The following is a 24,426-nucleotide window of genomic DNA, read 5'->3' as shown; positions in this document are numbered from 1 at the left end:
CGACGGTGATGATGGTGATGACGATGATGATGATGATGACGATGATGATGATGATGACGATGGTGATGATGATGACGACGGTGATGATGGTGATGACGATGATGATGATGATGGACGATGATGATGATGATGATGATGACGATGATGATGATGACGACGGTGATGATGATGATGACGATGATGATGATGTATGACGACGGTGATGATGGTGATGGCGATGATGATGATGATGATGACGATGATGATGATGATGACGATGACGATGATTGATGATGATGACGACGGTGATGATGGTGATGGCGATGATGATGATGATGACGATGATGATGATGACGACGATGATGATGATGACAATGACGACGATGACGATGACGACGATGATAACGACGATGATGATAACGACGATGATGATGATGCTGGTCCCTGCCATTGATTAGCTCGTTAAGTTAAGAACGGCGAAATCGCCGGGGCGTGTGGGCCATAAACGAACGGCGCCTCTCGACCCGTCGTCTTCATCCCCCTGCGCTAGTCACTGGCGGCCAATGAGCCGGCACTTGATTAAGTTGGCTGCGGTGTGTCGGGCTCGCGGAGAAAACCATCGCACCACGGCGGCAGTGAGTGTGAGAGTGTGTGAGAGTGTGAGAGTGTGTGTGAGTGTGAGAATGTGTGAGTGAGTGTGAGAGTGTGTGAGTGTGTGTGAGTGTGAGAATGTGTGAGAGAGTGTGAGAGTGTGTGAGAGTGTGAGAGTGTGAGAGTGTGTGAGAGTGTGAGAGTGTGTGAGTGTGTGTGAGTGTGAGAATGTGTGAGTGAGTGTGAGAGTGTGAGAGTGTGTGAGAGTGTGAGAGTGTGAGAGTGTGTGAGAGTGTGAGAGAGTGTGAGAGTGTGAGTGAGTGTGTGAGTGTGAGAATGTGTAAGTGTGTGAGTGAGTGTGAGAGTGTGAGTGAGTGTGAGAGTGTGTGAGTCTGTGAGTGTGAGTCTGTGAGTGTGAGAGTGTGTGAGTGAGTCTGTGAGTGTGAGTGAGTCTGTGAGTGTGAGTGAGTCTGTGAGTGTGAGTGAGTCTGTGAGAGTGTGAGTGAGTCTGTGAGTCTGTGAGAGTGTGTGAGAGTGTGTGAGTCTGTGAGTGAGTCTGTGGGTTGGTCTGTGAGTGAGTGTGAGAGTGTGAGTGAGTGTGAGTGTGTGAGTCTGTGAGTGAGTGTGAGAGTGTGTGAGTTTGTGAGTGTGTGAGAGTGTGTGAGTGTGTGAGTGTGAGTGAGTGTGAGTGTGAGTGAGTCTGTGAGTGTGAGTGAGTCTGTGAGTGTGAGTGAGTCTGTGAGTGTGAGAGTGAGTGAGAGTGTGTGTGAGTGAGTCTGTGAGTGTGAGAGTGTGAGTGAGTCTGTGAGTGAGTGTGAGAGTGAGTGAGAGTGTGTGTGAGAGTGTGTGTGAGTGAGTATGTGAGTGTGAGAATGTGTGAGAGTGTGTGAGTCTGTGAGTGAGTCTGTGAGTTGGTCTGTGAGTGAGTGTGAGAGTGTGAGTGAGTCTGTGAGTGTGAGTGTGTGAGTCTGTGAGTGAGTGTGAGAGTGTGTGAGTTTGTGAGTGTGTGAGAGTGTGTGAGTGTGAGGGTGAGTGAGTCTGTGAGTGTGAGTGAGTCTGTGAGTGTGAGTGAGTCTGTGAGTGTGAGAGTGTGTGAGTGCGAGAGTGCGTGAGTGCGAGAGTGTGTGACTGTGAGAGTGCGTGTGAGTGAGTCTGGGTGTGTGAGAGTGTGAGTGAGTCTGTGAGTGAGTGTGAGAGTGTGTGAGAGTGAGTGAGTCTGTGAGCGTGATTGAGTCTGTGATTGTGAGTGAGTCTGTGAGAGTGTGAGAGTGTGTGAGAGTGTGAGTGTCAGAGAGTCTGTGAGAGTGAGTCCTCTCACCCACTCACCCTCTCACCACTCACCCTCTCACCACTCACCACTCACCTTCTCACCCTCTCACACACTCACCCACTCACCCTCTCACCACTCACCCTCTCACCACTCACCCACTCACCCACTCATCCACTCACCCTCTCACCCTCTCACCACTCATCCACCCACTCACCCTCTCACCCTCTCACACACTCACCCACTCACCCTCTCACTCACCCACTCACTCTCTCACCCACTCACGCACTCACCCACTCACTCACTCACCCTCTCACCCACTCACCCACTCACTTCACTCACTCACCCACTCATCCACTCACCCTCTCACCCTCTCACCACTCACCCACCCACTCACCCTCTCACCCTCTCACACACTCACCCACTCACCCTCTCACCACTCATCCACTCACCCTCTCACTCACCCACTCACCCACTCACCCTATCACACCTCTCACACACTCACCCACTCACCCACTCACCCTCTCACCCACTCACCCACTCACCCTCTCACCCTCTCACCCACTCACCTTCTCACCCACTCACTCACCCACTCACCCTCTCACCCTCTCACACACTCACCCCACTCACCCTCTCACCCACTCACCCACTCACCCACTCACCCTCTCACCCACTCACCCACTCACCCTCCCACTCACCCTCTCACCCACTCACCCTCTCACCCACTCACCCACTCACCCTCTCAACCTCTCACCCACTCACCCACTCACCCACTCGCCCTCTTCGCCCACTCGCCCACTCGCCCACTCACCCACTCACCCTCTCACTCACCCTCTCACCCACTCACCTACTCACCCACTCACCCACTCACCTACTCACCCACTCACCCACTCACCCTCTCACCCTCTCGCCCACTCACCCACTCGCCCACTCACCCACTCACCCTTCCACTCACCCACGCGCCCACTCACCCACTCGCCCACTCACCCACTCACCCTCCCACTCACCCTCTCACCCACTCACCTACTCACCCACTCACCCACTCACCTACTCACCCACTCACCCACTCACCCTCTCACCCTCTCGCCCACTCACCTACTCGCCCCACTCACCCACTCACCCTTCCACTCACCCACTCGCCCACTCACCCACTCGCCCACTCACCCACTCACCCCTCCCACTCACCCACTCACCCACTCACCTACTCACCCACTCACCCTCCCACTCACCCACTCGCCCACTCACCCACTCACCCACTCGCCCACTCACCCACTCACCCTCTCGCCCACTCACCCACTCACCCACTCGCCCTCTCGGTGTTGAACTCGCCGCGCTACGATCCGGCAACGGTGCTGATCGGAGGTTGTTGTCGATGTCGTCGATGTTGTTGTTGTCGATGTTGTTGATGTTGTTGTTGTCGATGTTGTCGATGTTGTTGATGTCATCGATGGTGTCGATGTTGTTGATGTTGTCGATGATGTTGTTGTTGTTGTCGTTGTTGTCGTTGTGTGTAGATGGGGGGCATAGCGAGCGTGGGCTACCGCCTGGCCGAGTCGGGGGGGGCCTGTGGGGGGGGGCCCGGCCCCGGCAGCCCTCGGCCTCGTCACACGGAGACAGCCCCGGGGGGGGGGCACGGCCGACCGCTCAGCCAGCGGCAGACAGGTGAGGGGGGGGGGGGGGGGCGCGCGAGGGGGGGGTGGCGTGGGGGGGGGGACGCGGGGGGGGGTGATGCGGGGGGGGGGTGGTGAGCGCGGGGGGGGTGATGCGGGGGTGATGCGGGGGGGGGTGATGCGGGGGGCGGGTGGTAATAGTGGTGAAGATAGTGTAGGGGTGGTGATGGTCGTGGTGATGGACGTGGTGATGGTGGTGGTGTTGATGGTGTTAATGGTCGTGATGTTCCTAATGGTGGTGATGTCAATGACGACGGCGTGGGTGCTGCCAGGGGTGCCGTCTTCTCCTCCCAATGATGATGGCGATGTTGACGATGTTGACGATGATGACGATGACGACGATGTGGATGTTGCTGTGGATGATGACGATGATGACGATGATGTTGACGTTGATGTTGCTGTGGGTGCTGCCAGGGTGCCGTCTTCTCCTCCAATGATGATGGCGATGATGACGATGACGACGATGTGGATGTTTCTGTGGATGATGACGATGATGACGATGATGTTGACGTTGATGTTGCTGTGGGTGCTGCCAGGGTGCCGTGTCCTCCTCCTCCTCCACGCTGTCCCCCGTGGAGCGCACGGCTACGTGGGTGCTCACCCTGCAGCAGGGGGACGAGGGGGGGGGGCCCGGCAGGGGTGGACAAGCGAACCGAGCGGGGATGAGGATGCACGCCCACTCGCCCACCCGCTTCGCTCACTACCGCTCGCCCACCCCACCCGCTTCGCTCGCCCGCTCACCCACCCGCACTCGCCCGCTCGCTCACCCGCTCGCTCACCCACTCACCCACTCGCTCACCCGCTCGCCCACCTGCTCGCTCGCTCGCTCACCCGCTCGCTCCCACCCCGCTCACCCGCTTCGCTCACCCCCGCTCACCTCCCACCTCGCTCACCCCGCTCGCTCACTCTGCTCACCCGCTCGCTCACCGCCTCACCCACCCGCTCACCCCCCTCACCCGCTCACGCACCCTCACCCGCTCACCCGCCCGCTCGCTCACACCCGCTCACCACCCGCACGCCCCACTCGTCGCCCACCCGCTCACCCACCCGCTCACACCCACCCGCACGCCCACCTCGCTCACCCACCCGCTCGCTCACCCGCTCACCCATATGCTCACCCACCCGCACGCCACACTACGCTCGCCCACCCGCTCACCCACCCGCTCACCCACCGCTCACACCCACTCGCTCACCGCTCGCTCACCTGCTCCCGCTCGCTCACCCGCTCACCCACCCGCTCGCTCACCCGCTCACTCACCCGCTCACCCCGCCCGCTCGCTCACCCGCTCACCCACCCGCACGCCCACTCGTCGCCCACCCGCTCACACCACCCGCTCACCCACCCGCACGCCCACTCGCTCACCCACCCGCTCGCTCACCCACGCACACCCACCTGCTCACCCACCCGCACGCCACTCGCTCGCCCACCCGCTCACCCCACCCGCTCACCCACCCGCTCACCCACCCCGCACGCCCACTCGTCGCCCACCCGCTCACCCACCCGCTCACCCACCCGCACGCCCCACTCGCTCACCCACCCGCTCACCCACCCGTCACCACCCCGCTCACCCACCCGCACGCCACATCGCTCACCACCCGCTCGCTCACCCGCTCACCCACCCGCTCACCCACCCGACGCCCACTCGTCGCCCCACCCGCTCACCCACCCGCTCACCCACCCGCACGCACCACTCGCTCACCCACCCCGCTCGCTCACCCGCTCACCCACCCGCTCACCCACCCGCTCGCCCGCCTGCTCGCTCACCCCGCTTGCTCACCCATCCACTCATCCATGTATCTCAGTCACCCGCTCGCTCGCTCAACCACTCGCTCACCCATCCGCTCACCCATCCACTCATCCATGTATCTCAGTCACCCGCTCACTCACCCACCTACCGACTCGCCCCACTTGCTCACCCATCTGCTCACTCGCCCACTTCGCTCACTCGTCTACTCACCCATTCCCGAACACACACCTTCTCACTCGCCTCCTTCGCTCACATCGCTCACCCATGAACCTACCCCACTCACTCGCCCACTCGCTCTCTAACTCGCACCCACCTACTCATTCACCCGCTCACTCTTCTCACTCACCCCGCTCACCTTCTCATTAATTCACTCACGCAATGATCCACTCGGTAATTCCATCACTCGTACAGCTGCCTTGCCTACCCGCCCGATCAATCACTCACTCACCAAATCGCTCACCTACTCATCCACTGTCTCAATAACCTTCTCACCCACAAACTCACCCACTCGCTCACTAGTTTATCTACGCACATACCCACGTACACTTTCAACAACTTACCTTTTCGTTTATTCACTCAGTTTGCTGTTCACGTACTCGCCCACACGCACACTCGCATGCTTACTTATCACCTCACTCACTCATCCACCTACTCACTCATTCACTCAATCACCTACCTTCTCGCTCACCCCACCCACTCATATCAATAAAACCTAATCACCCACTCAGTCATACGCTTAATCACTCACCCAATCAATTATCCACTCACCCACCCATTCACCAACTCATCCATTCACTCATTCAACTACCTCATCACCCACTCGGTCGACCACTCACCCTCTAATGTAGTCATTCTCTCACTCATTCACAAAACCACTCACCAACTCGGCAAATCACTCGGTAACTCATTCATCAAGTCACTCATCCGTGAACTCATTCATTCCAACGGCCATTCATTCTTATATTTGTTCGGACACTTGTTCGTTTAATCGTCTGGTCAGCCACTCCGTAATTGAGTCAACGGTCCCCTAAGTGAAATCAATCGGCCATTCATTCCATCGGTGGAAAAAAAAACAGATTTTTCCAGCGGCAGGCATCGGGTTTTTTCTTTAATACAATTAAACCCGATTTCGGGGAATTTGAACCTTGTTTAATGAATACGAAACTCTGATCCAGGGCTTAGGCTGCTTCGTCGTCGGTGCTGCTATCGTATTAATTCTAGATTTGAAGCTTTCGTGACTGCAAGGATTCATATTCTTAGGGTTTTTTTCGGTAAAGTCACGTGGGTAATTTTTTTTTTAATTAAAAGTAAAATAAACATAAAATAAAAATCACGACGTTTCGGAGGCAACACAAGCTTCCGTCTTCAGGTGGAACCGTCACAGCACGATAGCTGTATCAAGTGAGAGAAATTTCAAGAAAACAGTCCTTGTGTATATATATACTGGTTGAGGGTGGGAGGAGCCAAGGTAGGCCCTGGATATTATTATTGTGAGGCTGTAGCACGCTGCTAGGAATGAGCCCTTTGTTGTACTTGATGGGCCATCGGGCACGGGGTAGTCGTAGGATGCGGCGGGCAGGTTGGTCTTGATGAACACGAGGAGCTTCTCCTCCACAATCGTGGGCACCGCCAGTGATTTCCTTTGCTTGGAATGGGGCTGAGAGCTTGGGTTCACGTACCGGCTCCAGCTGTGGTTTGAACCGCGTCCGCTCGTGCGCTGAGTTGCTGGCCTCAGCCGGGTTACCGGTGAGCAGAGGTCGCAACCGGGTACCCGATACCCGTACCCTACCCGATACCCGGCTACCCGTACCTGCCAGGGGTACAGGTACCCGTTTGTGACCCTGGTGTGGCCGGGTACGGGTAGGCCGTGAGTCACTGGTGAGTCACCGTTTGTCACTCATTTCTCAACGTCTTGTCTCTTCTCACAATTCAAGTTCCTAGAATCAACCCACCCGCGCCTGCAACATCGCAATCAGGTACCCGATATCCATACCCTACCCGTACCCGGCTGGGTACGGGTAGGGTACGTGTACGGCCGGGTACGGGTACCCGTTTGCGACCCTACCCGTACCCGGCTGGGTACGGGTAGGGTACGTGTACGGCCGGGTACGGGTACCCGTTTGCGACCCTGGTGCGGCCGTGTACGGGTAAGGAATCAAAACCCGTTTGCTGACGAATTGCCCGATGATGCTGGATGCAATTACCAGCGAAACGTCGTACTCAAAAATAGTAAATGTTGTGGTTTCACGCTTCAACACACCGGTGGGCTAAAGCAGTGAACTATTTGTCTTTTGTCAACGTGACACTTTTTTACTGATTGGCCGTGTCGGGTGGTGAGGGTTATGACACATTTATAAATAACGCGATCTAAACCCAAAAACGTTGATTATGAACAGTGCAATACATACCTTCTTGGTTCTATCGGTAAAGTCACGTAGAAGGGAAGTAATAAAATAATAAAAATAAAACATAATAAAATAATTCTCACGACGTTTCGGCCACAACGCAAGCAGCCGTCCTCAGGTGAAGAACAGGTCTGTCGGGAAGACAGGGTCACACCGAAAGAACCAAGAAGATGAATCCCTGCAGTCACGAAAGCTTTAAATCGAAATTGAATATTATATTATTTTATTTTTATTCTTTTAAAACTTCCATTCTACGTGACTTTACCGAAAGAACCAAGAAGATGAATCCCTGCAGTCACGAATCTTTTTTAAATCCTTTATAATAAGTTCGCTTGCTTGCTTACGACCGTGTAAATCTTTCGGTCGTTTTTTAACCCACTTCCCGTGATCCAATCGAGCTGACATTTTCCACACAGACTCGTTGTGCGTGACAATTAATTTTTGTGAATTTTTTTTTACAAAATTTTACACTGTTTAGGGAAAAAACATTTAAATATTTAATCACCAATTGCTTAATGCTGGCATGCAATCATCTGACCCATAGGTGGCAGCCATCTCAAGCCAGAGGACGAGAGGACTCTAGCCGCCACGCATATAAAGGATTTATAGTGGAAAACTTTGTTTTTACGGGCTATACTTGTTCAATCTCCGGCAGTACGAGCAGGAGATCGGGCGGCTCAAGGAGCGGCTGGCCGGCTCGTCGCACAAGCTAGAGGAGTACGAGCGTCGCCTGCGGGCACAGGAAGATCACATGCAGCGTCTGGTGCAGGAGTACCAGACGCGGCTGCACGACAGCCAGGAGAACCTTCGGCGGCAACAGGAGCACAAGGACGCACAGATGAAGGGCATCATCAACCGGTGAGCCACGGGGTTGGGGGGGAGGCGACGCTCGCTTGGGACCGCACACACCGTGTCGACCTACAGAGACCCACAGAGACCTACAGAGACCCACAAAAATCCACAGATGCCCACAGAGACCCACAGAGGCCCACAGAGATCCACAGAGACCCACAGAGATCCACAGATGCCCACAGAGACCCATAGAGGCCCACAGAGACCCACAGAGACCCACAGAGATCCACAGAGGCCCACAGAGGCCCACAGAGACCTACAAAGATCTACAGAGACCCACAGAGACCCACAGAGACCCACAGAGATCCACAGATGCCCACAGAGACCCATAGAGGCCCACAGAGACCCACAGAGACCCACAGAGACCCACAGAGACCCACAAAGACCTACAGAGACCTACAGAGACCAACAGAGACCCATGGAGGCCCACAGAGACCCACAGAGACCCACAGAGGCCCACAGAGACCCACAGAGACCCACAGAGACCTACAGAGACCAACAGAGACCCATGGAGGCCCACAGAGACCCACAGAGACCCACAGAGGCCCACAGAGGCCCACAGAGACCCACAGAGACCCACAGAGACCTACAGAGACCAACAGAGACCCATAGAGGCCCACAGAGACCCACAGAGACCCACAGAGACCCACATAGACCCACAGAGACCCACAGAGACACACAGAGACCCACAGAGACCTACAGAGACCTACAGAGACCCACATAGACCCACAGAGACCCACACAGACCCATACGGACCCACAGAGACCGATACCTGTCGACCGACACGGTTTGCCCCGTATTCTCGTACAAGGAAATTGAGTGTTTCAGGTCCATACGGCCGTTTCAATAGGGGCAAAAACAATGCGTTTGTGTTTCTCCCTTGCGATGGAATTTTGTGGGATGAACTTTGAGGTTGTTCAGGGGCACGGGGTAGGGCACTGATAAGGGGTTGACAGCCACGGAGACCCACAGAGATACACAGAGACCTACAGAGACTCACAGAGGCCCACAGAGACCTACAGAGACTCACAGAGACCCACAGAGACCCACAGAGACTCACAGAGGCCCACAGAGACCCACAGAAGCCCACAGAGACCCACAGAGACCCACAGAGACCCACAGAGACCCACAGAGATACACAGAGACCTACAGAGACCCACAGAGACTCACAGAGACACACAGAGACCCACAGAGACCCACAGAGACCTACAGAGACCAACAGAGACCCACAGAGATACACAGAGACCCGCAGAGACCCACAGAGACCCACGCAGACCCACACAGACCCACACAGACCCACAGAGACCTACAGAGACCCACACAGACACACACAGACCCACAGAGATCGATACCTGTCAACCCACACGGTTTACCCCGTAGTCTTGTACAGGGAAATTGAGTTTCAGGTCCATACAGCCATTTAAATACGGGCAAAAAAAATGCGTTTGTGTTTCTCCCTTGCAATGGGACTTTATAGGATTAACTTATAGGTTGTTAAGGGGCACTGGGTGACAGATACACACAGAGACCAACAGAGACACACACAGACCCACAGACATGGATACGTGTCAACCGACACGGTTTACCCCGTATTCTTGTACATTTGTCTATTTTTAAATCCTTTATATTAAGTTCGCGTGCTCGCTTGCTTGCGTGCTTGCTTGCTTGCTTAGGACCGTGCAAATCTTTCGGTCGTTTTTTAACCCACTTCCCGTGATCCAATCGAGCTGACATTTTCCACACAGACTCGTTGTGCGTGACAATTAATGTTCGTGAAAAAAAATTCCCAAAATTTTACACTTTTTAGGCAAAAAAAATGTATTTTACATATATTCAAATAGAACTCATTCTTGGCTTTGGCTGAACGTCACAGTGTAGGAGCCCAGAGCGTAACCCCTCCACAGGCCGTGGCGGAGTAGCGCAGTTGGTAGCGCCCTCGCTTCCCATGCCAAAGGTCGCGGGATCGATCCCCGCGTCCTCCACAGGCGAATATATTTTTAAATCCTTTATATTAAGTTCGCTGCCACGCATATAAAGGATTTATAGTGAAAAACTTTGTTTTTACGGGTTATACTTATTTGTGTTTCTCCCTTGTGATGGGATTTTGTAGGATGAACGTTGACATTTATAAGTGGCACGGGGTGACCAATAAGGTCTGAATTGCTCTGTAATATGGTAGGGCACTGATAAGGGGGTTAACAGGTATGCAACCACGATGCGATAAACTCTGGCCGACAAAGAGTAGCTTATCTTCCACGCCTGACAGCACCACGGTCGCAACGAGCGATTAAGCGGGCATTCATTTCAACGGGAGGGTGTGTCAGACAACATCGACGGCTGCTTTTCCGTATTTAAATCAATACGACATTATTGCGTGCGATGTCACCGCATTGAGTGTGTTGCGATGCGTTCTTCTTCATGGTTGGGAGGAACGTGTCGCTTGCGCTAAAAAGAGGTTAAATTTCGATGTAAAGCTTTCGTGACTGCAGGGATTCATCTTCTTGGTTCTTTGGGTAAAGTCACGTAGAATGGAAATAATAAAATATAAAACATAATAAAATAATTCTCACGACGTTTCGGCCACAACGCAAGCAGCCGTCCTCAGGTGAAGAACAGGTCTGTCGGGGAGACGTCGTGATAATTATTTTATTATGTTTTATTTTTATTATTTTATTATTTCCATTCTACGTGACTTCACCGAAAGAACCAAGAAGATACAAAGAGGTTGTTCATTTTAAACACCAACACAATTTGAGGCCTAGCGCCACCCAGGCCAGGCCTGCCTCGCCTGGTTTCCCTACCCGGTTCGTCAAGCCTCCCCCGGGCATTGGAATCTAGGCGAGACCGTGGTCGGGCTCAAGTCACTCATCGTCGTCATCATCATCCTCATCATCAGGCATGGTTTGTCTACTGCTGGATGAGGAGACCAATCGAATATCTCTCGCTCTTTTGATCCCCGATGCTGGAAAGCGGTACAGAAGCCCTGCGTTTTGCACGGTGTTTCTACGTCGTTATATTCTGTAACGCAATTTTCACGAGAAATAAAAGGCCCGCGTCAACAACATCGCGAAGATGTCATCGCGTTGCAAGCGGTCTGCGTGGTAGTAGCGGAGTTCTAGATTTGAAACTTTCGTGACTGTGCAAGGATTCATATTCTTACGTTTTTTCGGTAAAGTCACGTAGGTCAAAAATTAAAATAAGTAAAATATCAAGTGATACACTTGATACAGCTATCGTGCTGTGACGGTTCCACCTGAAGACGGAAGCTTGTGTTGCCTCCGAAACGTCGTGATTTTTATTTTATTTAACTTTTTTTTATTTTAATTTTTTACCTACGTGACTTTGCCGAAAAAACCTAAGAATATGAATCATTGCAGTCACGAAAGCTTCAAATCTAAAACAGTTACTCACCAGTGACTCACGGCCTACCCGTACCTGTACCCGGCCGCACCAGGGTCGCAAACGGGTACCCGTACCCGGCCGGGTACGCGTAGCCGGGTATCGGGTAGGGTACGGGTATCGGGTACCCGGTTGCGACCTCTGGGATGAAGCCACGTTGCAGGCGCGGGTGGGTTGATTCTAGGAACTTGAATTGTGAGAAGAGACAAGACGTTGGGAAATGAGTGACAATCACGGTGACTCACCAGTGACTCACGGCCTACCCGTACCCGGCCGCACCAGGGTCGCAAACGGGTACCCGTAGCCGGGTATCGGGTAAGGTACGGGTATCGGTTACCCGGTCGCGACTTCTGGTATGCGGTAAACTTCGTCACGAGGGAGACGAACGGTGCCGGGCGTGGTGCTGGCCACCCCCCACCCCCTCGCGTGCGCCGTGCCGGCCTTTCGTAGGAGCCGCTGCTCGCTCGCGACCCTAGGCCCCAACAGCCTGTTAAGGTCGCGCGGGGAGGCGGGGATCTGTGGCTCTTTGAGCGAACGGCGATTCTCCGTCGCGTCCGTCACCTCCGCCGTGTGTACCCAGCAGAGGTGTGGACTCGAGTCATGTGACTTGGACTCGAGTCAGACTCGAGTCATGAATTTGATGACTTGCGACTCGACTTGGACTTGCATAACAATGACTTTGTCCCACCTCTGGTACCCAGGTTGATGATCGTGGAGGAGGAGCTGAAGAAGGACCATGCCGACATGCAGGTCATTGTGGACGACAAGCAGAAGATCATTGAGGCGCAGGTAAACATGTCCTCCCTCCCGTGGCGTGATGGAGTTTTCCATCATCATCTTATTTTTACACGCTTTTTATTTAACTCACTCTGTCTGTCGTTGTTGTTGTCGTTGTTGTTGTTGTATCCTCAAATCTTGTAACTCAATTTTTACACACTTCCCAATGTGGTATCGACTGCAAACTTGGTATGCGTATGTCTTACTGATGACAATACTATATTCTATCATGAAAAATCTAGATTTTTTTTTAAACGATCTTTCTATTACACGCTTTCTATTAACTCATTCTGTCTGTTGTTGTATCCTCAAATCTTGTAACTCAATTTTTACACACTTCCTAATGTGCTATCGACTGCAAACTTGGTATACTTATGTCATACTGATGACAATACTATATTCTATCATTAAAAATAAAAAAAAAATATTTTTAAACATTCTTTTTTTACATGTTATGTTTTGGCTTGGGTCTAATTGTCCACGTTCCCTGACGTCATGGCAAGCTTCGGGGCCACTTCCTGGAGTCGTGGAGTTCTGCCATCACTAGTACATTTCATGAAAGCGTGTTTGTAAAAAAGTATTTTTAAATATTACTTATTCTGACTCCCATTCTTCCTCTTCTTCCGTGCGGCTGATATAAAACTGCCAAACTATTTTATTGTACCGGGTCAAAGGCCCCGCTGAGCTCTGTAGAATTTTTTTCACAAACGACCCCGCTATCACAAGCAATATAGCTCAACGAAGTGGCTTATCAGAATCATCATCATCATCACCACGTGGAAATGTATAGCAGCATCTTCTTGGTTCTTTCGGTAAAGTCACGTAGAAGGGAAATAATAAAATAATAAAAATAAAACATAATAATATGATAAAATGTAATAATATAATAAAATAACAAAATAATATAATATTGTTATATTTCGATTTAAAGCTTTCGTGACTGCAGGGATTCATCTTCTTGGTTCTTTCGGTATAGTCACGTAGAAGGGAAATAACAAAATAATAAAAATAAAACACAATAAAATACAATTCTCACGACGTTTCGGCCACAACGCAAGCAGCCGTCCTCAAGTGAAGACCAGGTCTGTCGGGGAGACAGCGTCTGACGCTGCAGTCACGAAAGCTTTAAATCGAAATGTATAGCAGCAGCCAAATAGATTAGAATCCCCCCCCACCCCTCTTAACGACACAAGCAATCATCATCAGGTGAAGAACAGAGCTGTAGGACGCTGTCTTTCCGACCGCTCTGTTCTTTATTATTTCCCTTCTACGTGACTTTACCGAAAGAACCAAGAACATTTAATGATTTGTTCGACATTCATCGTCTCTTCTGTTCTAGTTTTGAATCTTGGGTTTTTTTTTAAGTCGCGTAGGTAAAAATAAATAATAAAAATAATAGAAATTAAATAATTAAACCTAAGAGTACGTCTCTTCTGTCTCGGCTAGCCTCCCTCCCTCCACTCCATCTCCTCCCTCCATCTCCCTCCCTCCCTCTCACTCTCTCCCTCCCCTCTCCTCTCCTCCCTCCCTCCCTCGCTCGCTCGCTCCCTCCTTTCACTCCATCTCCTCCCTCCCCTCCCCTCGCCTCCCTCTCTCACTCCCTCCCTCCCTCTACTCCATCTCCTCCTTCCCTCGCACTCTCTCCCTACCTACCTCCCTACCTCCATCTCCTCGCTCCCTCCCCTCCCCTCTCCTCCCTCGCTCCCTCCCTCCCTCCCTCCCTCGCTCCCTCCCTCCCTCCCTCCCTCCCTCCACTCCATCTCCTCCTTCCCTCGCACTCTCTCCCTACCTACCTCCCTCCCTCCATCTCCTCCCTCCCCTCCCCTCTCCTCCCTCGCTCGCTCCCTCCCTCCCTCCCTCCACTCCATCTCCTCCCTCCCTTCCTCCCTCGCTCCCTCCCTCCCTCCACTCCATCTCCTCCCTCCCCCCCACCCCGCTGACCCGCTCTTCCCGACGTACCGCTCACTCCGCCCCACCCCTTCCTCGCCCCCCGTGACGCGGCTCCAAAGGTCACCTGACCAGGCTTGGGACGCGTGTGACCGACCGACAAAACCCTCCCCCTCTCCCCCTCTCTCCGCGCAGGAGCAGAAGATCGCCACTCTGGGGGAGGCCAACTCGCGCCTCATGAGCGCCCTGGCGCAGCTCAAGGAGCGCTACAGTTGCCAGGGGCGCAACGGCCTGTCGCCCACCGCCAACCCGCCCCCGCCGCCCCCCGCCGAAGCTCTCCATCACCGAGAACGGAGAGTTCAAGAACAGCGGCTGCTGATGGGGGGCGGGGGGGGGGGGGCTGGGGGGGGCTGGGGGGGGCTGGGGGGGGCTGGGGGGGGGGCGTTCGTGCCGCCGCCGACGGAGTGAAAAACAGTCGGGCGGGGAGCGGAGCGGATCGGATCGACGCGGCCCCGGGTGACGGGCGGGCGGGCCGGGAGAAGAATCTCCCGTCGCTCCAGAGAAACCGCGGAGACACGTGGAGCCCCACGCGGAGACACACGCGGAGACACACGCGTGGATCTCCACGGTGGAATCGACCGGCGGAGCGACGGAGCGGCCGGCGATGAGAGACGCTCGCACGCCGGGTGCCGATCCCGCACCCCGCCGGCGTCATCGTCGGCCGTGGTCTATCCAGTGCTGGACGAAGGTCCCCCAACCCACCCCGGGCCTCGTCGCCTGTCCGGTCACGCGCGGCCTGAAAGACAATCCCGCCCGCTCCATCTCCGCGAAGGCGGCTTCCCGCTCTCGGCCCCGAGACTTTTATTGGTTCGTTCGCGAACGCTTTGAAGGAGATTTTTTGACGGTGAATGCGGCCGTCGATTGTCGACATCTTCTCTTCCGAGCTGCTCCCCCGCCCCCCCCTTCCACCTCGACGCCCCTGAATGGATCGCACCGTGGGGGGTGCGCTGATCGATTCCGAATATTCTGAACTTTGAACTCCCTTCCCTCTCCCCCACCCCCCCCCCCCGCGTGAGATAGTTTTTGACCTGTGGATAAACAGAGAGAAAGAAATTGCTCGAAACGAAAATGTATCCGGCGAAGCAAGTTTATATTCGTATTTTCTTTTTCGTGTAGTCCGCCCGAATGCAAGCAGCAGCAGCAGCGGCAGTGGGAAAACCACGTGGTGAGTGTGACCCTACTCACCACGTGGTGAGTAGGGTCACACTCACCACGTGGTGAGTACCTTTGCCTTTGCCTGCTGCGCTGGAACGTTTGGGCAAGGGGAGCGTCCCTTTGGGCCAAGGGGGGAGGGGGGGTGGCGGTGGTGTCGGTGTCGAACACTTCGGCCTCCACCGAACCCGGAGGCCCGAGGTTCGATTCCCCGCTCGCTCGCCAGCCACCACCACCACCAACAACAACACCGCCACCACCGCCACCAACACCGCCACCACCACCTCCATCTCCACCACTACCACCACCTCCACCACCACCTCCTCCATCTCCTCCAGCTCCAACACCTCCCCCCCCACCTCCACCACCATCTCCACCTCCACCACCTCCCCCACATCCACCACCTCCTCCACCACTACCACCACATCCACCACCACCTCCCCCACAACACCACCACCACCTCCCCCACAACCACCACCACCACCTCCCCCACAACCACCTCCCCCACCACCCCCACCACCACCTCCCCCACAACCACCACCACCTCCTCCACCACCTCCCCCACCACCACCTCCACCACCACCTCCACCACCACCTCCACCACCACCTCCTCCACCACCTCCCCCACCACCTCCCCCACCACCACCTCCTCCACCACCTCCACCTCCACCACCGCGAGAGTGGAATCCGCGCTCTCACCGTCTTGCACCACTTCACTGTTGACGCTCCACGCCAGAGACTCTTCCCCACCCAGCCCAGCCCGTCACCCAGCCCGTTCCCACCCAGCCCGTCACCCAGCCCGTCACCCAGCCCGTCACCTCGCCCGTTCCCACCCAGCCCGTCACCCAGCCCGTTCCCACCCAGCCCGTCACCCAGCCCGTCACCCAGCCCGTCACCTCGCCCGTTCCCACCCAGCCCGTCACCCAGCCCGTCACCCAGCCCGTCACCTCGCCCGTTCCCACCCAGCCCGTCACCCAGCCCGTCATCTCGCCCGTCACCCAGCCCATCACCTCGCCCGTTCCCACCCAGCCCGTCACCCAGCCCGTCACCCAGCCCGTCACCCAGCCCGTCACCTCGCCCGTTCCCACCCAGCCCGTCACCCAGCCCGTCACCCAGCCCGTCACCTCGCCCGTTCCCACCCAGCCCGTCACCCAGCCCGTCATCTCGCCCGTCACCCAGCCCATCACCTCGCCCGTTCCCACCCAGCCCGTCACCCAGCCCGTCACCCAGCCCGCCACCCAGCCCGTCACCCAGCCCGTCACCTCGCCCGTTCCCACCCAGCCCGTCACCTCGCCCGTTGCGTTTGTCGCGTTTGGCGTGGTGCCTTTTAATCTCGATTTGAAGCTGTTCGTGACTGCACGGATCCACACACTCGTTGTGTTCTTTCGGTAAAGTCACGTGGGTAGAGAGAAATCAAACAAAATCAATCACAAAGGCAGCGGACATCGCGCCGATCGCGATGTACACCTGAAGACGAGCGCGTGTGTTGCGTTCGAAACGTCGAGATTGATTTCGTTTAATTTTTCTGCCTACGTGACTTTACCGAAAAGAACCAAGGGGAAATGTGCGTGCGTTTTGTTTCGTTCGCTTTCGGGGTGAGGTGGGTTTTTTTTTGTTAACGAAAAAATATTTCCTGTGTTAGATCTTGACGACAACAACATCGACTGCCAATTGTGTGTGTGTGTTTTTTTTTGTTTGTTTACGGAGATAAAGATATACTGTATTAATCGTTCCAGATGGGAATAAAACTTGTTTTATATTTTGGTTGTTTAAATGCAAATCATGTTGCAGATTCACGGGCGTTTCGTTTGCTATCGAGTGTGGATTTGTATGTGTGTGTGTATGTTGAACTTCTTTCACGCCGTACGTAACCAACCATGCTAATCAGAGGTGCGGTGTTGAGTCTGTGGGCAGTGTTGAGTCTGTGGGCAGTGTTGAGTCTGTGGGCAGTGTTGAGTCTATGGGCAGTGCTGAGTCTATGGGTAGTGTTGAGTAATGGGCAGTGCTGAGTCTATGGTGCAGTGCTGAGTCTATGGGTAGTGTTGAGTCTATGGGCAGTGTTGAGTCTGTGGGCAGTATTGAGTCTATGGGCAGTGCTGAGTCTATGGGTAGTGTTGAGTAATGGGCAGTGTTGAGTCTATGGTGCAGTGTTGAGTCTATGGGCAGTGTTGAGTCTATGGGTAGTGTTGAGTCTATGGGCAGTGCTGAGTCTATGGGTAGTGTTGAGTAATGGGCAGTGCTGAGTCTATGGTGCAGTGTTGAGTCTATGGTGCAGTGCTGAGTCTATGGGTAGTGTTGAGTCTATGGGCAGTGTTGAGTCTATGGGTAGTGTTGAGTAATGGGCAGTGTTGAGTCTGTGGGTAGTGTTGAGTCTATGAGCAGTGCTGAGTCTATGGGTAGTGTTGAGTAATGGGCAGTGTTGAGTCTGTGGGCAGTGTTGAGTCTGTGGGTAGTGTTGAGTCTATGGGCAGTGTTGAGTCTATGGGCAGTGTTGAGTCTGTGGGCAGTGTTGAGTCTATGGGCAGTGTTGAGTCTGTGGGCAGTGTTGAGTCTGTGGCTAGTGTTGAGTCTATGGGCAGTGTTGAGTCTGTGGGCAGTGTTGAGTCTATGGGCAGTGTTGAGTCTGTGGGCAGTGCTGAGTCTATGGTGCAGTGTTGAGTCTATGGTGCAGTGCTGAGTCTATGGGTAGTGTTGAGTCTATGGGCAGTGTTGAGTCTATGGGTAGTGTTGAGTAATGGGCAGTGTTGAGTCTGTGGGTAGTGTTGAGTCTATGAGCAGTGCTGAGTCTATGGGTAGTGTTGAGTAATGGGCAGTGTTGAGTCTGTGGGTAGTGTTGAGTCTATGGGCAGTGTTGAGTCTGTGGGCAGTGTTGAGTCTATGGGCAGTGTTGAGTCTGTGGGCAGTGTTGAGTCTGTGGCTAGTGTTGAGTCTATGGGCAGTGTTGAGTCTGTGGGCAGTGTTGAGTCTATGGGCAGTGTTGAGTCTGTGGGCAGTGTTGAGTCTGTGGCTAGTGTTGAGTCAATGGGCAGTGTTGAGTCTATGGGCAGTGTTGAGTCTATGGGCAGTGTTGAGTCTATGGGCAGTGTTGAGTCTGTGGGCAGTGTTGAGTCTGTGGCTAGTGTTGAGTCTATGGGCAGTGTTGAGTCTATGGGCAGTGTTGAGTCTATGGGTAGTGTTGAGTCTATGGGTAGTGTTGAGTCTATGGGCAGTGTTGAGTCTATGGGCGGTGTTGAGTCTATGGGCAGTGTTGAGTCTACGGGCAGTGTTGAGTCTATGGGCGGTGTTGAGTCTATGGGCAGTGTTGAGTCTGTGGCTAGTGTTGAGTCTATGGGTAGTGTTGAGTCTATGGGTAGTGTTGAGTCTATGGGCAGTGTTGAGTCTATGGGCGGTGTTGAGTCTATGGGCAGTGTTGAGTCTACGGGCAGTGTTGAGTCTATGGGCAGTGTTGAGTCTGTGGCTAGTGTTGAGTCTATGGGCAGTGTTGAGTCTATGGGCAGTGTTGAGTCTATGGGCAGTGTTGAGTCTGTGGCTAGTGTTGAGTCTATGGGCAGTCTTGAGTCTATGGGCAGTGTTGAGTCTATGGGCAGTGCTGAGTGAGTCTAGGGGGGGGGGGGGGTTCTTCGGCTCATTAAAATCATCCCGGCGGGTGAAACAATACCGTGTGAGTGTGTGTACGCTGGCAGGCCACGTGATGTGTGTGTGTGTGATGTGTACGTACGATGAAAATTATTTTGCGGGGACGGGAAAGATAAGGAACTTGAACACAACAATCAGTTCTAAAGAAATGAGTTTGGTCGTTCTAGAAGACGATGACGATGATGATTTAAAAGCGCGCATCTCCCGGTGACTTCCTACGATCGGAAGGTGAAGAGAGCGTTCCAGACGGCCACAGGAGCAGCGCAGTCTGAAAGCGCTGCGCGGTGAACGCAGTCTCTGCTCGATGGCCTGCAGCTGCTACTGCTGCAGCTACTGCTGCAGCTACTGCTGCTACTGCTGCTACTGCTGCTGCTACTGCTGCTACTGCTGCTGCTACTGCTGCAGCTGCTACTACTGCTGCAGCTACTGCTACTGCTGCTGCTACTGCTGCTACTGCTACTGCTGCTACTGCTACTGCTGCAGCTGCTACTACTGCTGCAGCTACTGCTACTGCTGCTGCTACTGCTGCTACTGCTACTGCTGCTGCTGCTACTGCTGCAGCTGCTGCTACTACTACTGCTGCTACTGCTGCAGCTACTACTGATGCTGCTACTACTGCTGTTGCTACTCCTACAGCTGATGCTTCTGCTACCTTTCTGCAGCTGCTGCTACTGCTGATTCTGCTACTTCTGCTGCTGCTACTACTGCTGCAGCTGCTGCTACTGCTGCTGCTACTTCTGCTGCTGCTACTACTGCTGCTACTACTGCTGCTGCTACTCCTACAGCTGATGCTTCGGCTACATTTCTGCAGCTGCTACTACTGCTGCTGCTACTTCTGCAGCAGCTGCTACCAGAGGTGTGGACTCGAGTCATGTGACTTGGACTCGAGTCAGACTCGAGTCATGAATTTGATGACTTGCGACTCGACTTGGACTTGCATAACAATGACTTTGTCCCACCTATGAGATGTGGACTCGAGTCATGTGACTTGGACTCGAGTCAGACTCGAGTCATGAATTTGATGACTTGCGACTCGACTTGGACTTGCATAACAATGACTTTGTCCCACCTCTGGCTGCTACTACTTCTGCTGCTACTTCTGCTGCAGCTGCTACTTCTGCTGCAGCTACTTCTGCTACTACTGCTGCTACTTCTGCTGCTGCTACTTCTACTGCTGCTACTCCTACAGCTGATGCTTCTGCAACTTCTGCAGCAGCTGCTACTTCTGCTGCAGCTGCTACTACTACTGCTGCTACTGCTGCTACTTCTGCAGCAGCTGCTACTTCTGCAGCAGCTGCTACTTCTCAGTACGCTTGGCCCCGGCGCTCTCTGCCCCGGCATCTCGCCGCGGTGTTTTGCACGCGTCGGCTCCAAAAGGTGTTCATGCGTCAGTTCGAAAATTGTTCACGCGTCATGTTCCAAAAGTGTTCACGTGTTCCAAAAATTGCCCAAGCCGTCAGTCAGCTCTAAAAGGTGTTCAAGCGTGTGTCCGTTCCAAAAGTGTTCACATCTCAGTTCCAAAATGTGTTCACGCGTCAGTTCGAAAAGTGTTCATGCGACACGTTACAAAAGTGTTCACGTGTCGGTTATAAAGGTGTTAAACGTGTCAGTTCCAAAAGTTTTCACGTGATGTGTTCCAAAGGTGTTCACGTCTAAGTTCCCAAGGTGTTCACGTGATGTGTTCCAAAGGTGTCCACGCATCAGTTCGAAAACTGCCTAAACCATCTGACCCACGTGGTGCAGTTGCACCGCCTGCACACTCGACAGCTGCTGCTGCTGCTGATGATGATGATGTAACAACCCTCTGTCGTAGGCCTACGGGTCTCTACGGAAGTCTATTGGGGGCCTCTGTTTGACTCGGTGAGTCTCTGCGTGTAAAGTCTCCGGGTCTCTCCTCTCTCTCTCTGTGCAGTTGCACCGCCTGCACACTCGACAGCTGCTGATGATGATGTAACAACCCTCTGTCGTAGGCCTACGGGTCTCTAAGGAAGTCTATTGGGGGCCTCTGTTTGACTCGGTGAGTCTCTGCGTGTAAAGTCTCCGGGTCTCTCCTCTCTCTCTGTCTCTGTGCAGTTGCACCGCCTGCACACTCGACGGCTGCCACTGCCGATGCAAGCACGAGGTCACCCGCCGTTGATGGCACGCTTGGCCAAAATCCTCTCGGAAACACACCCCGTTTCATTACGCAACACGCAACCGTGCCCAGCGAAGATGTAATGTTGGGCTAACGTTGGATTCACGTTGGGCCCAACGTTGGATTAACGTCAGGCTAACGTTGGATTAACGTCAGGCCAACGTTAGCCCAACGTTGGATTAACGTCAGGCTAACGTTGGATTAAGGTTGGCCCCAACGTTGGCCCCAACGTTGAGCCAACGTTGGATTCACGTCTGGCCAACGTTGGATTAACGTTGGCCCCAACGTTAGCCCAACGTTGGATTAACGTCAGGCTAACGTTGGATTAAGGTTGGCCCCAACGTTGGCCCCAACGTTGGCCCCAACGTTGAGCCAAGAACCGTTCCTCGTTGACTCGATGGCAACCCAAGCTGCGGTTACCACTGCCGCCGACATAAACCACCGCAGCATCTTGCATATCGCGTTGTATGATAAATGCCTATCGGTAAAATAGTAATAACAATGTACAAACCTTTATCCATCTTCGCTGCTGGATTAAGGTCTTCCCCGTGTGCTCTGTCGATGATTTGGGGGGGCGGGGGGTTGTTTAAACATACTTCACCACCACGACTGGTCATCATCGGTCAATTTGCCCACGTGGAACGACGGACATCCGTGGTACGGGTTCCGTTTATCCGCTCGCCACCGTTGTAGGGCCCTGGTCGCGAATTGTCGGACTAAACGTCGTGGTCTCTTGCGCAGTGCGCTAACCTCTGCCCAGCCCTCCCCAGCCCGCCCTCTCCCTACATTGTATTATATTTGGTGTAAAATATTCGCGTCGTTAACGTTGATGATGAGCCGATCGCTACTTCCAAGCTACGAGTGAAACTTCCCCGGGAGGACGTTTTATAACCTTGATGACAGGCTGAGGAGCGAGTGGAAAGGGAGGGCTGTTGTACATTTCCAGTTGGCATTTCGACAGAGGCATCAATGCTATACGATGTCTGTGAGATTTGTGTGGGTTGAACTATATATATATGAAGTTACACGCTAATTTAAAGAAAAGAGAAATCAAGACTCACGGTTTGTTTTTGCTAAGGGGGTGGGAAAATAAATAAATATATATGTCAGTTGCGTGCGGACGAATGTATGTGCATAGGTGACAAGATCTGAACATCGTCTTTGGCAAATGGATCTTTTGCAGACATTTGGTTCTTTGAACGTCGCTAAATAAACAAACAGAAAAAAATCCTGTTGCGTTTTACAATTCGCGTTCGTCTTTGTCTGCCTTGTCTGTCCGTCCGTCACGTGGTCTGTCCGGCTGTCGGGCGGACACCACACCCCAACCAGGTCAAAATCTCACTATACGCAATGCATCATGGGACCTCCTTTGCCAGTACTAAAATATGATAATAGGTTTCGATTGAAAGCTTTCGTGACTGCAGGGATTCATCTTCTTGGTTATTTCGGTAAAGTCACGTAGAAGGGAAGTAATACAATAATAAAAATAAAACATAATAAAATAATTCTCACGACGTTTCGGCCACAACGCAAGCAGCCGTCCTCAGGTGAAGAACAGGTCTGTCGGAAAGACAGCGTCTGAATGAGAGCCAGACTCGTCCAAAAGAAACGAGAGTTTAAACAAATCATGTCTTTGTCTCATCGCTTTGCATATTTTATTTTGGAAGGTAAACATGTTACGTTACATCAGAGGTGTGGACTCGAGTCATGAATTTGATGACTTGCGACTCGACTTGGACTTGCATAACAATGACTTTGTCCCACCTCTGCGTTACATACGTTAACATAGAGATGGGTGGATCAAAACGTTTTTGAGAAACATGATGACATTATCTTCTTGGTTCTTTCGGTAAAGTCACGTAGAAGGGAAATAATAAAATAATAAAAATAAAACATAATAAAATATAATAATATAATAAAATAATATTGTTATATTTCGATTTAAAGCTTTCGTGACTGCAGGGATTCATCTTCCTGGTTCTTTCGGTAAAGTCACGTAGAAGGGAAGTAATAAAAATAAAACAAAATAAAATAATTCTCACGACGTTTCGGCCACAACGCAAGCAGCCGTCCTCAGGTGAAGAACAGGTCTGTCGGAAAGACAGCGTCACACCGAAAGAACCAAGAAGATGAATCCCTGCAGTCACGAAAGCTTTAAATGATTGACGTTACTTTAAGCAACAACAACATAAATTAGAGCCCAACTTTTCAGCTTGGACTTTGAACAGTCGTAATGATGACGATGATTATGTCAAATGTATAATTGTACCGGGGGCGCGCACAGAGATGGAGGATTGACTCAGGGGTATGCGGAGGCAACCGGCTCAGCCGTGAGCTGGTACCAAATGCCACCCCCAAGTTCTGCGATCCTCTAGATATAAAGCTATTTTTGTTTTGCCAGGTAAGGCTCGAGCTGGTACCAAATCCCACCCCCAAGTTCTGCGATCCTCTAGATATAAAGCTATTTTTGTTTTGCCAGGTAAGGCTCGAGCTGGTACCAAATCCCACCCCCAAGTTCTGCGGTCCTCTAGATATGAAGCTATTTTTGTTTTGCCAGGTAAGGCTCGAGCAGGTAACAAATCCCACCCCCAAGTTCTGCGGTCCTCTAGATATGAAGCTATTTTTGTTTTGCCAGGTAAGGCTCGAGCTGGTACCAAATCCCACCCCCAAGTTCTGCGGTCCTCTAGATATGAAGCTATTTTTGTTTTGCCAGGTAAGGCTCGAGCTGGTACCAAATCCCACCCCCAAGTTCTGCGATCCTCTAGATATAAAGCTATTTTTGTTTTGCCAGGTAAGGCTCGAGCTGGTACCAAATCCCACCCCCAAGTTCTGCGATCCTATAGATATAAAGCTATTTTTGTTTTGCCAG

At 53.0% G+C, this 24,426-nt stretch overlaps 3 protein-coding genes across 3 annotated transcripts in view; 2 read left to right on the top strand and 1 right to left on the bottom strand.

Moving 5' to 3' along the window:
- LOC144951210 (disabled homolog 2-interacting protein-like) overlaps positions 1-14,954 on the top strand; it is a 75,274-nt gene extending 60,320 nt beyond the window's left edge. Inside the window, 8 exon segments of the mRNA XM_078881359.1 lie at positions 3,352-3,405; positions 3,408-3,476; positions 3,479-3,499; positions 4,044-4,154; positions 8,268-8,518; positions 12,613-12,700; positions 14,771-14,896; positions 14,898-14,954. Coding sequence (XP_078737485.1) covers positions 3,352-3,405; positions 3,408-3,476; positions 3,479-3,499; positions 4,044-4,154; positions 8,268-8,518; positions 12,613-12,700; positions 14,771-14,896; positions 14,898-14,954 — 777 coding nt within the window.
- The window catches only part of LOC144951324 (uncharacterized), a 21,799-nt gene extending 4,253 nt beyond the window's left edge, over positions 1-17,546 (top strand). Inside the window, exons 3-8 of the mRNA XM_078881532.1 lie at positions 8,316-8,518; positions 12,362-12,496; positions 12,613-12,700; positions 14,771-14,960; positions 15,835-16,563; positions 16,603-17,546. Of these exons, the coding sequence (XP_078737658.1) occupies positions 8,316-8,518; positions 12,362-12,496; positions 12,613-12,700; positions 14,771-14,960; positions 15,835-16,563; positions 16,603-17,129 (1,872 nt within the window). The 3' untranslated portion in view covers positions 17,130-17,546. The remainder of the gene's footprint in view (positions 1-8,315; positions 8,519-12,361; positions 12,497-12,612; positions 12,701-14,770; positions 14,961-15,834; positions 16,564-16,602) is intronic.
- The window catches only part of TTLL11 (tubulin tyrosine ligase like 11), a 263,922-nt gene that overhangs the window by 158,279 nt on the left and 81,217 nt on the right, over positions 1-24,426 (bottom strand). The window lies entirely within an intron of this gene.

Source organism: Lampetra fluviatilis, chromosome 61, assembly GCF_964198595.1.
Source record: "Lampetra fluviatilis chromosome 61, kcLamFluv1.1, whole genome shotgun sequence".
Classification (NCBI taxonomy): domain Eukaryota; kingdom Metazoa; phylum Chordata; class Hyperoartia; order Petromyzontiformes; family Petromyzontidae; genus Lampetra; species Lampetra fluviatilis.
Note: the sequence above shows the minus strand (reverse complement) of the source record. Positions and strands in the feature narration are given on the sequence as shown.